This window comes from Arvicanthis niloticus, chromosome 7 (assembly GCF_011762505.2).
Source record: "Arvicanthis niloticus isolate mArvNil1 chromosome 7, mArvNil1.pat.X, whole genome shotgun sequence".
Taxonomy (NCBI): domain Eukaryota; kingdom Metazoa; phylum Chordata; class Mammalia; order Rodentia; family Muridae; genus Arvicanthis; species Arvicanthis niloticus.
In genome coordinates this window covers 8,617,661-8,632,945 of record NC_047664.1, presented here as the reverse complement: position 1 = coordinate 8,632,945, position 15,285 = coordinate 8,617,661, and the positions used below count along the sequence as shown (strand labels likewise).

At 47.3% G+C, this 15,285-nt stretch overlaps 1 protein-coding gene across 2 annotated transcripts in view; it reads right to left on the bottom strand.

Annotated features, from left to right (window-relative positions):
• Window positions 1-15,285, bottom strand: part of Gnb5 (G protein subunit beta 5) — a 40,410-nt gene that overhangs the window by 8,340 nt on the left and 16,785 nt on the right. For both annotated transcript variants that reach the window (XM_034508474.2, XM_076937885.1), the window contains 5 exons: window positions 10,575-10,711; window positions 5,922-5,963; window positions 4,938-5,014; window positions 3,427-3,559; window positions 1,278-1,421 (listed from right to left, as the gene is read on the bottom strand). In XM_034508474.2, coding sequence (XP_034364365.1) covers window positions 1,278-1,421; window positions 3,427-3,559; window positions 4,938-5,014; window positions 5,922-5,963; window positions 10,575-10,711 — 533 coding nt within the window. The remainder of the gene's footprint in view (window positions 1-1,277; window positions 1,422-3,426; window positions 3,560-4,937; window positions 5,015-5,921; window positions 5,964-10,574; window positions 10,712-15,285) is intronic.

Genomic DNA, 15,285 nt, shown 5'->3' with positions numbered 1-15,285 from the left:
TGACCTGGGAAACAGCTGTCCCAGGGTCTCTTCATAGGCCTACCATTGAACAATTAGGGAGAGGGTAGCAGGTCATCCCCGCCCCCAGCCCCCCAGCCTTCCGCCTCAACCCTGATGTTCTCTTTGAGTTATTCACAAGCCAGAGAACCATAGACAAAAGATTTCTCATATTATGTGGCCAAGTTTCTGGAAGCTTTTTGATGAATTCCCACAGAACTCAAGAAGCAAAAGGCATTCTCTCAACAGTTAGATGAACCAATGGCTTCAGCATTCAGGTTTGTTGGCTTCAAAGATATGAAGAGGCAAAGATGGCATCTTAGGAGCACCTGCCTCGGGGTATAGGACCCTGAGAGTTTCACTGAAGACAGAGACAATAAAATTCAAGTACCTTCAACCTCCTGGTGGATGCTAAAATGAGTGGAGCTTATGTATGCGGAGGCACTATAATCTACAGAGATAAAGGTTCTATCGGGAGAGCAGTGCGGTTGAGCAGGGACCATGCAGTTCCGCAAAGGCACAGGGAGGAGACAGGCATGGGTGGCCAAACACACGGGAAGAAAATCAGGGTCTCTTCCAGTGAGCAATGGGAGGCCGAGGGTGTGAAATCAGTTAGGGCCTGTATGCTGATTCCTACAGCTCCTCCTCTGTTTCCTGTATCCAAAGAGAGGAGAATGCTGGCCAAAAGATGTGGGATGGAGCCTGGCAATGGTGGCGCATGCCTTTAATCCCAGCACTTGGGAGGCAGAGGCAGGCGGGTTTCTGAGTTTGAGGCCAGCCTGGTCTACAGAGTGAGTTCTAGGACAGCCTGGGCTATACAGAGAAACCCTGTCTCGAAAAGCAAAAAAAAAAAAAAAAAAAAAAAAAAAAAAAAGATAAGGGATGGGAGTGTGCCCAGCCCTGAGCTCTGTGACATTCCAGTACTGCCTCATCTTAGCCTGCACTGCTCACTCCCAGTGGCCCATGGTTACGCTAAGATGCAAACTTTATTTGGGGGAATCTTAAATACATGGTGACAGACACACACCCTGAGTTGCAGCATTTAAACAGAACATTCCAGATCTCTATAGAGACTTCTGAATGCTAGTGACAGAAGGAAGGGCGTCTGGAGGAAGGAACGCTGAGACTGCTGTAGGAACGGGGGTGGGGGAGTGGAGGGGGGGGGTGTTGCAGCTTCTGGGAACTGAAGACACTTCCAGGGAAGAGACAGGGCCAGACCCAAGAACAAAAACAACTGCCGAAAGACAAAACACCCCAGAGATTTGTTTCCTTGTATTTACCCCAGACACGAAGGTGTTTCCCGTTTCTGAGGGGGCCAGGTCCAAGCAGAGGACGTCAGCTCCGTGCCCATGGAAGCTCTGTAACAGCTGTCCACTCTCCACATCCCACAGGGCACATGTGCCATCACCACTGGCTGTCAGGATCTGTATGAAGAAAGTGTTGGGGAAGGTTAGCTAAAGGCTTAACCTTCCACAGAGCATAGCAGGCTCTACACACACACGCTACACACACACACCACTGAGTGCAAACACAGAAAAGTCTTTCCTACAGCTAGAAGGCTGGAGCGTGCTTTTAACATGCCTCAGTCCCTAAGTCATGGGTCACATAACCCCCAGAGTTAAAATCCCAGTGGTCCTGCTGCTGTGCCTCCAGGATGCCATATCTGTCTTGTCTGTAGATGTTCCTACCTGTGGTACAGGCACTCAAGTGGCCTCATACATCAGCTTATAAGCATATTGCAGGGCTTTTGTGGGTGTCAGGCATCTGGATGGGACCTGGGAGTCTGCTTGTTCCTGGAACTCTACGATGAGGCTGCTGGGGTCACTGGGCTGCAGGTCGAGCATCAAGGGTGGGGAAGCCTTTTTTTACACACTCATGCTCCTGCGGCTGCTTTTCTCTGAGCAGGGTACTGTTTGGAGGCTCCCTGTACATGGCCGCATGCAACCTCTGCCATCTGCCGCTTCTGTCCAGTCTTTGCTAAGGTGTTTGTGTCTGCAGGAAGATCACATGTTGGTCTCTGTTCTCCCAAAACTTTTACAGGCCCAACAGTAAGAATAAATTCAACTTCCTGTCATTTCGTCAAATGATCCTGGGACTCCATGTGCTTTCCTTTTATCTCACGCAAGCATGAGGACTATTGGGGTTCCACACCCATGTAAAAAGCTAGGCACGAGGGTGCAGCTGGCATGAGGGCGTGCACTTGTAATCTCAGCGCTGTGGAGATGAAGACAGGTGGATTCTGGGGCCTCGTTGGACGGCCATCCTAACCTAAGAGACCTGGTCTTCAAAATTAATATAGATGGCTTACCTCTGGCCTCCACATGCATGTGTGTGTACACATGAAAGAGCAAACACACACACACACATACACACACACACACACCCTAGCTACTTGCTCTAGGAAATACTGTTACCCGAAGAAAAGACAGACAGAGCCAGGTCCAAACAACTTACTTACCAAAGTTAACAGCGTGATCACCAAGTCTCACTTTACGACCCACAGCTTGCCAGGCTTCCGGTCCAACACTATTAGGTCCTAAACCAGGTTTCTGCCTGCCTTGCAGATCTATATGACTGAATCAGCTTTGGAAACAGTCATAACTTGCTATAGAAATGTAGTCAGGAGTTGTGCTGTCCTGGCTGTGGTTTATGCAAATTGGGGCACAGACTTAATGGCCATAACATTTTTTTGTTGTTGTTGCTTTTTAAAGGTAAAGACTAATTGTACTTATTGTGTGTGTGTGTGTGTGTGTGTGTGTGTGTGTGTACACCTTTGTGAGCTGAAGTCAAAAGTATCAGATCTCTCACAGCTGCAGTTATAGGGATGGACACATTTTTGGGAATGCCTAGCTTGTTATGAGCCATCTCTCCAACTCTGAGCCATCTCTCCAACTCTGAGCCATCTCTCCAACTCTGAGCCATCTCTCCAACTCTGAGCCATCTCTCCAACTCTGTTTTTTTCTTTTTTCTTTTTGAAGAACAGAACATAAAGGTTAGTGAGATGGCTCAGAGTTTCCTGCACCCACAATGGCTCACAACCATCTGTAACTCCAGGGGAATCTGACGCCCTCTTCTGGCCTCCATGGGCACTGCACGCACTCAGGTGCACAGACACACATGCAGACATGAACAGGAAGATACATGCAGTGCCCAGCCTTGATGCTCAGCAGCCATGGAGCTTTATCCTACCTGTCTTACACACAGCACTCGACCCTCACATACCCAGAGCACAGTGCTCACCACAGCAGTCAGAGTTTGTCTCAACTCTACATCAGGAGGCCTGGTTTTCCTTGATTTTATTAGGAACAGTGACCAAGGAGGAATGGCAGGCACTTCCTCTTGAGCCTGCGCCACACAGAGCTCTCCTTACCCTGCATTTTGCAGATGTGCTCTGCAAGGGGAGTGCCCCAGGGGGATGGAGGCACTCACCTGCATGTCCGAGTTGGTGAAGCTGCAGGCAGACAGGTAGTTGGTGTGCATAGCGACAGACTTCTTCTTGGCAGCCATGTTCTCATTCTTGTCAAATGTCAGTGGATACACGGAACACTTGTTATCCAGACCACTAGTGGAGATGACAGAAGAACCAAAGGTTGGCACAGAAGGATACAGACATGTGCACCCTTCTCATTTACCCTGACTGTGCAAATGCTTTCCTTTACCAGTATCTTATATTGCAACCTCTCCCCTTTGACTCATCTATAACCAAACCAAAACAAACCCACAGACATGAATTTGGGTACCCCTTTCCTCAGATTCACAAGCAGCAGGTCAAGTGTATGAGAGCGAATGCAGAACCAGCCGAATGCAAACATGACATCTAATAGGTCAGGGTCCACATGTACATCTCCCCCAAATAAGAACATTCCTTATGCATATGCTGTGTCCTTATCACAGCTGAGAGATTAGCAAGAGTTCCCAATTGGCTAACAGGAAGCCAAGGAGCTAAGAACCTAGTGGCTGGAGAGATGGCTCAGTGGTTCAAAGCACTGGCTGCTTTTATAGAGGACCTGAGTTCGATCCCAGGACCCACATGGCAGCTCACAATCATCTGTAACCCAGTTGCAGGGCCTCCAAAGCCCTCTTCTGGCCTTTGAGGGCATCAAACATGTATGCAATGCATGCACTATACAAAAAAAAATCATAAAATTAAATAAGCAAAAAAAATAGCAAATGCAAAATATCTACAAAACTATTAGAAGAAAAGGAGCACATGTTGCTTTTGCAGAGGACCTGGCTTCATTGCTCAGCACCACACATTGACACTTCAGTTCCAGAGGATCCAACACTGTCTTCTGACCTCGGGGCACCAGGCAGCTGCATGGTGCACACATGTGCATGCGGGCAAACACTCAGATTTAATTGAAAAGTACTGTCATTGTGCATGTGCCTTGTGTGTGTGTGTGTGTGTGTGTGTGTGACAGAGAGAGAGAGGGAGAGTGTGTGTGTGTGTGTGACAGAGAGAAGGAGAGAGGGAGAGAAAGTGTGTGTGTGAGAGAAGAGAGAGAGAGAGAGAGAGAGAGAGAGAGAGAGAGAGAGAAACACACCAGAGCATGCATGCGAAAGTCAGAGGACAACTCTCAAGATTTATTTCTCTCCTTCCAGTGGGATCTAATATTGGACTGGGTCATCAACTTGCACAGCAAGAAAGACCTGAGCCATTTTGAGGGTCTCTGCTGTGTGGCTTTTCATGTGGGTGCTGGGTCTGAACTCATGTCCTCACATTCATTTACCCACTGATCTCCCTGGTCCTCTGATTGGTTTTTATTGTTCAGGAAAGCTCTTGGCCAGATATTATTAAGGGCTACCCATTCTGGACTTAATTGTTTTTCATGGCTAAAAAGTATAGCTTTATATCAGAAATGTTTTAGACGGCTTGGATTTTGGACTATTTGCCTATACAAGCACTACTTTGTGGCTAATGGGGCATTTGGAAAACTTACCCACAAGCAATGGCACAGCCAGATGGGGCGTAAGCGCAAGCCATCACCCAGGTGCAAGGCATGGTGACCGCGTGCTCCTGAAACATTAGCACCAATCAGGAATGGATAAAGCACTTCCACATGGGTTTTAATGTCTGAGCTTTTACAAAATAGAAAAACCAGGGTCCCTGTTGGTTTGTCCCCATTTACATGGCACTGGCAAGGGATGAAACTGGGCTTCACACTGGTGAGAGGACTCAGCCTTCTGAGTCCAACCAACCAAATCTCAATTAGTAAGAACCAGCATATTTTACTTCACTATTTTTTATCATTTGCCAGGGGCCTGACTATTGGTGACCCTGTCCTGTAAATGGCCCTTACTTGACCAGGGCATGCTGCAGCTGCTACCACATCTATTAAAAATAGATGCTTAATAAAGTAGACTATGCATTGAGATCCCCCTTTCTTCAGTGAGAAACAAGCCCATTGCTGCAGACAGATACTGGCACCCATACTTCTCAGAAAGCACTGTCCTGTACAGATGGTACAGACTCCAGCCTGTAACCACATCTGCATTTAGAGTTTCAGTCTTTATCTCATGGAAACAGTCTAACCTTAGATATACCTGAGATGTACATGCCAAGAGCATTCTTGCCTTGAACTCAGACAGCCCACACTACAACTTCGCCTGTCGGAGCCCCCTGCAGGCTCCTACCTCACCTGCCATGTGTTCACATCTACAGGGTTATGGGCTTCGGCCAGACATAGAGAGGGGAGAAAAGATAGAATTTTGATTCTTTTCATCCTCACTCAGAAGATACGTGCAGAACACATCATGAGTGGCGGTTTATCTTGCTGTGCCCTATCTGGTCGGGGATTGTGGTCCTCTAGGGGTGGGGCAGGGAGTGCCAGCAGAGTTGCTGTTTCCATGACCATTCACAGAGCTCTAAAAGGGATCCAGCTGAGAACCCAAGACCCAGGATGTGCCTGGGAGGGGCACCTCACCTTGTTAGTAGTGAAGGAATCCCAGACAATCACCTTCCCATCCTGGAAAGAGAAAAAAAAAAACAAAAAAAAAAAAAAAAAAAAAACAAACAACAGTTCAGGAGTCAGCACCTGGCAGCGTGTTCTTACCAGTAATGGCCTAGAAGTCCACAGAGCACCCTGTCATGATGGGCAGTGAGGGAGGCAGCTGAAATCCAGAATGATCAAGACCCTCCCCCTGCCTGTGGATAACGGGGTGGGGTGGGGTGGGGTGAGGGAGTTGGGGCTGGGTTTTCCAGTGAGTTTTATAAAGGCTCAGCTCTCTGCCTTACATTTATTTGTGTGTGTGTGTGTGTGTGTGTGTGTGTCTAGATCAATGAGAGAAAGCAAGACTCAGATACTATTTTTTCCATTGGACAGGATCTTAGGTAGCCTGGGTTAGCTTAAACCTCAATAGGTAGCCAAGGATGGCCTCGAACACTAGATCTGCCTGCTTTCATCTCCCAAGGGCTGGGATTACAGACATGCACCACTATGCCTGGATCAGGCTCAATATTAATCCCTTGAGCCATCTGGAAGTAAAGGTGGTGAATGGAGCAGGGAGTGTGGGCTGGAACATATCCCTTACGGCAGAGGCAGGGTCTGATGTTAAAGTGACAACATCTTTCTCTTGTCCCACCTGGATAAGGCTAAGAGTGACTGAGGTCAACGAGCACATCTAATTTCTGCCTAAATGGTCAAACATGGATGGTTAGGAAAGCCAGTCCAGGGTCCTCTGCATCACTGATTCAATGTGGTTGTTTCTTCTGCCTCACTGCCTGCCATTTCCCACTGCCTACCCACTGTGCACTCCTCATTAATCTGTGACCTTCCACAAGCTGATGTACTCACCAGGGGAGAATTCACCTCCACCCCATACCTGATCCCCACTCACCAGGGGAGTGATTTCTTTTGTTAAAGGGAAAGGGTTACAAGGACTCCAAAGATTGTTCCAGAATCTTCAATGTTTCCAGTTGTGTGGGGGTTTGAATGGCCCCTATAGATGCATGTGTGTGAATGCTTGTTCTTTTAGAGAGTGACACATTAGGAGGTGTGGCCTTGTTGAAGTAGGTGTGGCCTTTTTGGAGGAAGTGTGTCACTGGGGGCGGGCTTTGAGGTCTCAAGTCAAGTCTGGCAAGTGTGGGACACAGTCTCCTTCTGCTGCCTGTGGGTCCAGAGATAGAACTCTCAGCTCCTTCTCCAGCACCTTGTCTGCCTGCCGTGTCAACACTGCCATGCTTTCTGCCATTTCAGTAATGGACTAAACCTCTAAACTGTAAGGCAGTCCCAGTTAAATGTTTTCCTTTGTAAGAGCTGCTGTGGTCATGCCATCTCTTCACAGCGGTAGAAGCCGTAGCTGGGACCAGCCTCCATCCCACACTTCCATGCACATCTCCTATCACTCTGGAGTAGAGAGGGATGCAGGGAGAGTACTCAGAAGTGGCCCTGCCTCAGAGCTCCGTCTCCAATAGGAGTGGCACACAAGGGGCCGGGTTGTAGCTGAGTTGGTAGACAGCCTAGGATGTCTGAAGCCCTGGGTTCGGTTCTCAGCACTTCACAATCCTGGTGTGGTGGCGCACATCTGTAATCCTAGCACTTGGGTGGTGGAGGCAGGAGGGTCATAAATTCAAGGCTATTTAAGGCAGCCTGGGAAACAGGAGACCCTGTCTTTTTTTTTTTTTTAAAGAGGCATTTGAGTGACAGAAAATTCCTGACAGTTGGTGTGCTCGCAAAGATTGAAAAAGTCAAATAGCTAAATAGCAACCACGTTACAAAACCAAGTAAAGACTAGACAGAATTGCTCTAAAACTGTTAAGTTGGGCATGGTGACATAGGCCTGCAGGCTCAGTACCTGAGAGGCTGAAGCAGGAGGATTGCAAGTATGAGAACAGTTTAGCCTACAAAACAAGACTTGTCGAACAATAAACGAAACAATACAAAAATGTAATTAAGATAATGGCTGAAACAGGGGAGTCAAAACTCTGCTTTACTCTCAGGTGTTATTAATATGCATAGGCGATAAATAGATATGTATTTATTTATTATAGATATAAAATAAAAAGGAAACACAACTTGACATGTTAGATCTGAAGGTCACACAGCAAATTAATAACACCCATCTGAACCAGAAAGACACTGTCTACAGCATGAACATTTTTTAAAAAAAATTTTTATTTTTCTTTTTACTTTCATGTGTGTGTGTGTTTGTGCAGGTGAGTATAGTGTCCACAGAGGCCAAAGGGTGTGGTTCCATCCCCCGGAGCTGGAATTATAAGGAGCTGTGAGCTATGTGAAGCGGGTGTTGGGAACTGAAGCTGAGTCCTTTGCCAAAGCAATACAAATGTCTCCATCCAAGAACACGCACACCTTTATACTTTTACAAAAGTTACTTTAAAAAAAGTGGACCCTCTTTTGAAAAAGCTGAACCAGGAGCCAGATGTGGGCGGAGGAGGGGGGACCTATATTCATATAAGAACCTGATCTACAGAATAATCAAAGGACTTCAGTTCCTAGGCTTCGGCTTGAGAAAGGTCACAGGTAGTCCAGGCTGCTCTGAAACTCATGTAACCGAGGATGACCTTGAACTCCTGATCCTCCTGCCTCCACTTCTCGGGTGTTGGTATTGCAGGTGTGTGCTGCCTTGCCTGGTAGTGATTACTAAGAGATCAGCATCACTGAAAGTGAACTTTCTGAGAAGTGTTTCCTCAGGGTCAGCACATGTGGTCCAGAGGCAGGCAAGGTTGAACCTCATTTTGGCAGCCAGTGGGGTCATGGAGAGCAGCTGAGGCCCTGAAGGAGAGGCCACTGGAAAGCTCTGCCACAGTAGCAGCAGAAGGCCCAGGACTGAATGGATTGTAAAGGGAAGTTAATGCTTGCCTCGTTGCAGCAGGGTTATAGCCCCTGAAGAGGGCGCTGGTGAAGGTGCACTCCAGTTGCAGTGGAGACACTAATATAGTGGGGACAGCAGCTGTGGCATGGAGCTGGCCTGAGTCTAGGAATGCCAGCTCCAGTAAGCAAGGATCCTTCATGGCCTCTGTTACAGTTCCTGCCTGTAGGTTCCTGCCTTGAGTTCTGCCTTGCATTCCCTTCATGATAGACTGTGATTTGAAACATGGAAGCTGAAATACACTCCCCCCCCCCACACACTAAATTTCTTTTAGTCGAGGTGTTTTATCACAGCAATAGACATCTAACTGAGACAATATCTAACCTAAAAATACTCATAGAAATTATTAAGCCGAGGAAGCCAGTTTCCTTCCTCATTTTATGAGGATCATTCTATGTGCCCAGCACAATATAACAGATAGGATAGAATGCCATTTCCAAGGTTAGGCCACCAAAGAGCATGGCTCTGCTTCTGTTTCTCTCTCTTGGGTCACCTGCTAAAAGAGAGGTCAGCTACCAAGTTGTGAGCAGAAACTATGGAAAGGTTCACGTGGCAAAAAACAAAGGCCCAGCCTACAGCCACGTGAGCAAGGCAGCCCCAGTCACACAGGCAACCAACTGCCTCTTAGTAACCTCATAGTGGAGCAAGACCTGAAGCTCGGGGGCTTATATATCATGTCTTGTGCTAGGCTGCTTAACTTAGGGGTAATATATTTCAGTGCTGGCAGTGGAACCCAGGGCTTTGTGCTTGCCAGGCAAGTGCTGGACCTCGGAGCTAAATCTTTTATCTCAGTTTTGGAGTGATGTGTTATGCAGAGATACACAACGACCATGTAAGATATAAATTTCTGGCATTAGCTATGCCAGAAATTAAACATTCTAATCAATGTTAAGTGTCGTCTGTCTGTCTGTCTGTCTTTCTTTCTTTCTTTCTTTCTTTCTTTCTTTCTTTCTTTCTGAGACAGGGTTTTTCTGTATAGCCCAAGCTGTCCTGGAACTCACTCTGTAGACCAGGCTGAGCCACCACTGCCCCAAGTGTCTTCTTATTAAACACAATAAGAATTACTAAACTACTGGGCATGTCAATGCATACCTTTAATCTCAGCCCTCAGGAGACAGAAGGCAGGTGGATCTCTTTAAGTTCAGGGAAAGCTTGATCTACATAGCAGTTTTCAGGCCAGAGAGAACTACATAGTGAGACCCCGTTAAAAAAGAAACAACAATAACAACAAAACAACAACAAACACAAAAACTAAAACCAAAAATAAAAAAACTCAAATAAATGCACTCTTATATTTTTTTAAAAAAAGAAACCATTAGTGGAATTTTAGTCATTCGTCCGCCTGGAGGTGGGGAAGGGCTTTTAGAAATGGGTTCATTCACAAATGAGACCTTGTAAGATCACAGAAAGAAACGATATTGTCTGCTTCATCAAAGGAGTCAGACACAACCCACAGTGGCTCCTCCATCACTAACTCGAGATCAGTAACATTCTCCAGGGTGCAGAGCATCTGTGGACCCAGTGCTGGGGGGTCAGCCCCAAGGCACAGTGCATGTCAGATGAGGGCACTAACACTGACTCATACCTTCAACACTGCAGGAGAATTCTTTGTTAACTCACATCACAGGAGAGTAAGCAAAGTCATGAAGAGGAGACAGGGGTCTGTTGACAGGACGGCTCTTTCTTCCTTAGCTGTGTGATCAGAAATACACACAGTAAGAGAAATGTGGTAGTCACGTGTGCAGTACCTGTGAGGAGCTCACAATCCTCCGCTTGTCTTTGCACCAATCCATGCACAGGACTTTGTTCCCATGGCCTTTGAGGGTCCTTCTGGTCTTCATGACAAACTGGCCCAGGGCCTCCACCCGCTCAGCCACCTGGTGTACTGCAAGGACAAGACCACAATCAGTTCTGGTACCCAGGGCCAGGCGTTGAGGCCCCAAAGGGCTTTTATCCTCTTCTGATTCTTAGGGCGTGCAAAGCTTTCACCCAAGGTTAGAGAGCACAGGCAGCAAGGGGCTTTCTTTTGTGTTTAAGACCTGATAGTTCTCAAAGTATTCCTCCCCGCCCCTTCCCTTCTCTCTCTCGATCCGCCCCGCTCACTCCTGACCAAAGGTATTTATTATTTATTTATTTATTTACTTATTTATTCTATGTGAGTTCACTGTAGCTGTCTTCAGACACCCCATAACAGGGCATCAGATCCCATTACAGATGGTTGTGAGCCACCATGTGGTTGCTGGGATTTGAACTCATGACCTCTGGGAGAGCAGTCAGTGCTCTTAACCACTGAGCCATCTCACCAGCCCCCAAAGTATTCCTGTATGCATGTGTCGCAAGACTAGTAAGACTGCTTCATATTTCTGAAGCATTCTGCTTTTCCCCAGCTCAGAGATGGGCAGAGACAACAGTAGAGTATGGAGGCTATCTCCATGTGACAGCAGATACAGAGATTCACACAGACTCTTTGGATAATACAAGTCCATACAAGTTGCTGGGAGCCAGCCTGGGACAGGATTATACCTTTTATTTCTTTTGGGGTGTGTGTGTGTATGCTTGTGTATGTTTGTGTGTGTATGTGTGTGTGCTTGCATGTGTGAGTATATAATTCCAGAAGACAACCTCAGATGCGATGCCCAGGAATAATGTCTTTAAGACAGGGTCTCTCACTCAGTCTGGAAATTTTCCAATTAGAATAAGTGGGCTGGCTGGGCAGTGGTGGCGCACGCCTTTAATCCCAGCACTTGAGAAGCAGAGGCAGGTGGATTTCTGAGTTCGAGGCCAGCCGGGTCTACAGAGTGAGTTTCAGGACAGCCAGGCTTACACAGAGAAACCCTGTCTCAAAAAACAAACAAACAAACAAACAAACAAACAGAATAAGTGGGCTGTTTATGTATCCTCCTGTTTCTGCCTCCCTAGTACTGGGGTTAGAAGTGCACATGCCACCACACCAGGCAGCTTTTTGGGGTGCCGGGGATTGAACTCAAGTCTTAGTGTTTTCATGGCAAGCATTTTACCAACTGAACTATATCCACCCTCTACTCCCCTTTCTACTCACAAAGGAAACAAACTTTATAAAAACTTGCTGCCTGGCAGTAAAGGCTATGTGTATCTAACTGTCCCTAGCAAAGGCCCGGGGCATGCTGGGAGCTGCAGGAATCCACAAACAAACACTGTGCTGAAGAACTCTGAGTCCACAGATATCAACACTCTCCTAAAAGTCTGGACAGAATCTGCTCGTGACATCAGAGCCCCTCATGGCAGCCTCCCCGGGGCTGGGACCTGTGTCCTTTGCTCATGGTTTAGAGAGTCGTGGCTGATGCTGGCCGAGAGCTGAGAGGGAGGAAGTAGAGTCCATCATGAAGCTCATGGGAGATGGGGCTCTGCAGGGTTCAGGGCCTCCCCTAATGGTAGGCAACCAAGGGGTACCAGTCTCTTCCTGGTAAGCGGCTGAATCAGGATAGGTCTGGGTTCCTGTGCCTTTCAGCAATCGGGGGAATAAGGGAACAGCCCAGGGAAGGCCTGGTTCTTGAATAGTCAGGGCAGTGGGCTGAGAGAGGTACTGAGCTGTTTCCTTCATGGGTAAGCTGATGGCAGACTTCCCCTACCCTGTAGCTGGAAGCCAGGCCACGACAACTGTGCTCCTCACAGGCATCTTCCTTGCCTCCTTTCCTGTGCTCTTACCTCGACTCTGAGTCCAAAGAGCTGTCTTACAGAATCACAGACTAGTGATCCACATCAGGGAATTAATGCTGGCTACCACAGGCCCTGCTGAGTGCTGTCCCAACAACATCATTTACAGAAAAGGTAACTTTGAGGTCATTCACAGCATCCTTTGGGACCCTTCACTCATGATGAGGCTCTGCCCAGACACACTTGCCAGGAACCCCACAGGGAGACAACTGACCTGAGGCCCGTGTTCTACTACCTGTCCCTCTTCTGCTGATGGTGACTTTGACCTCTTGGTGAAGGTGGCCCGTCCGTTGCCATTCCCCCTTACATCATGAAAAAGTCCTGTCTGGGGATGGATTCTGAGACTAAATAGGGTACTGCTCCTCCAACTTTTGGGGGAGCAGTTCTTGACAAAGAGTCTCTCACTTACCTCAGGCTAGCCTCAAACTTGCCTGGAAGCTGAAGATGACCTTAAATTTCTGATGCTCCTGCCTCCACCTCCCCAGACATGTATCCCCCTTCCTGATTTGGTGTCGTGTACATGGAGGCAAACATTCTACCATCTCAGCCTCACCCAGGCCTCTGTTCCTCCAGCTCCAACTTCCCCATGGAACCACACACTAACATCCCGATCGCTGCGCTGACGGCTGGTGGCTGGTGATTTTCCTAAGCCCACCGTTCTTTCCACACCCAGTCTAGTGACTCAGTATTGGCAGCAGCGTGGGCTTCATGGATTCTACTGTATCTGCCAGATCATGATCGGCTTCTATGACTTCCTTTTGCCCCATGCTGGGAGCGAGCCTACCAGGCAATCGCTCCACCAACTGAGCCACACCCTCAACCCTGGGTGTGCCAGGAAAGCACTCAACTACTGAGCAACATTCTTGGCTTTTCTGTGCTTTTACTCCAATGCTCGAATTGTCCCCATGGCTCAGGGGAAGAAGCCCCATCATGCAGGTTCCCAGGACTTCCTACCGCATCTCATTATCTTTGGGAGCTCCCAACTCAGGCTTCTTGCCCATTTGAACCATTAAGTCAGTCTTTTCTCCAAGAAACCTTGATCCCTGTCAGTGCCCCTTGAGAAGAAGAGCAAAGTGATGAAGTTCCTAGTGTCAGTGTGGTGGTGCACATCTGTAACTCCGGCACTCAGGAGGCTGAGGCAGGTGCATCTCTGTGAGTTTGAAGCCAGCCAGAGTTATACCATGAGTACTTGGCCCCAAAACAAAACAAAGTGAAAACACTTGAAAGACAGAAAACCTCAGTGGTAAAAAGCTCTCGTGCATCCTAAAATGCTGTGTCAGAGCTCAGCGCTCATGCTGCAGGGCCTAGAAATGCTAAGTGATTATTCCAGACAGCCCACCACTGTTCCCTTCCAGAGACAGTCCTCACAAGGCATACTGACAAAAGTTAAAGAACAGACTCAGGCCTGGCAGTGGTGGCGCATGCCTTTAATCCCAGCACTTGGGAGGCAGAGGCAGGCAGATTTCTGAGTTCAAGGCCATCCTGGTCTTCAGAGTGAGTTCCAGGACAGCCAGGACTACACAGAGAAATCCTGTCTCGAAAAACCAAAAAAAAAAAAAAAAAAAAAAAAAAAAGAACAGACTCAGTCTTCTGAATTCTTACAGGCCTTCTACACCAGCCTCCACCACTAGGAAGCATGTCTTAAATTCTTTTAAAAGATGTATCTATTCTTATTTTATGTGTATGAGTGTCTGCCTGCATAGATATGCATGTACACCAAGTGTAGGAAGGTCCTCAGAGGCCAGAAAAAGGGGTCAGACTGTGGCACTGGAGTTACAGACCGGTGAGCTGCCATGTGGGTTGTGGGAACTGATTCAGAGTCCTCTGGAAGAGCAGCCAGTGTTCTTAATCCCTGGACCATTTCTGTAGTTCCCTGTTTAATATTTTACATTGAAACCCCATGTCCATATTACTGCAGCTTTTCTTGTTTCAGCATTAGGGGAAGCCTAGCTTTTCAACATCCCTCAAAAAAAGAAAAGAAAAAAAAAAAAAAAAGAAAAGAAAAGAAAAGAAAACCCAAACCCAGGATGTCTCACTAACTAAAAGAGGGCCCTCATTATATAACTCTAATTTTAACATATCCCAACCATCAATTATCTCTTCTCTCTCGTGTCTTCCTTTCCCACATGGATTCACTCCCAGCCCACTCCATCCTGCTTCTATCTGCCAAATCTTACAAGCATTGAATTAAAGAATTACAAAAAAATTAAATATCAGGAAATACAAAATTTGGAAAAGAGCTAAATATGTATTTGTGGGGCTGGGGCAAGTAAGATTTCTCCCTTGCCTTCTGACAGACTGTGCCTCCGGAATATGACATATTTAATTTTAAAAAGAAGCGAGGAACACGCTGCTTTCTACAACAGGAATGCTAACTGGTTAGGAAATGTGGCTGGCAGGTAAGCTTCAGGAAAACAGTGGTGTGTCCTGCTAGAGCCTCCTGCAGAAACTAAGAGCCCTGCCTTGGCTATAGGCCATCTGCCTTCCAGCAAGTCATCTCTTCTCTGGATGCTTTGATCCTTTTTCAGTCCCTCTTGCTAGCCATTCAAGTCCGGCATAGAGGAGACACTTGCTAACCCAGAGATGACGGCACACAAAGCTTCTCCAGATGACAGGAGACTTCACTGAGCTGTAGGGTAATATCTGCACTCAGAGAATGAGTCTATGTAGGGGTTCTCAGTGGGCGTCCTCAGCTGAGGAAATCAAAGTCCACAGGTGTGGCATAATCCAAGACAGCAGAGGAACCCTTTTCAGAGAGCAGAGTGA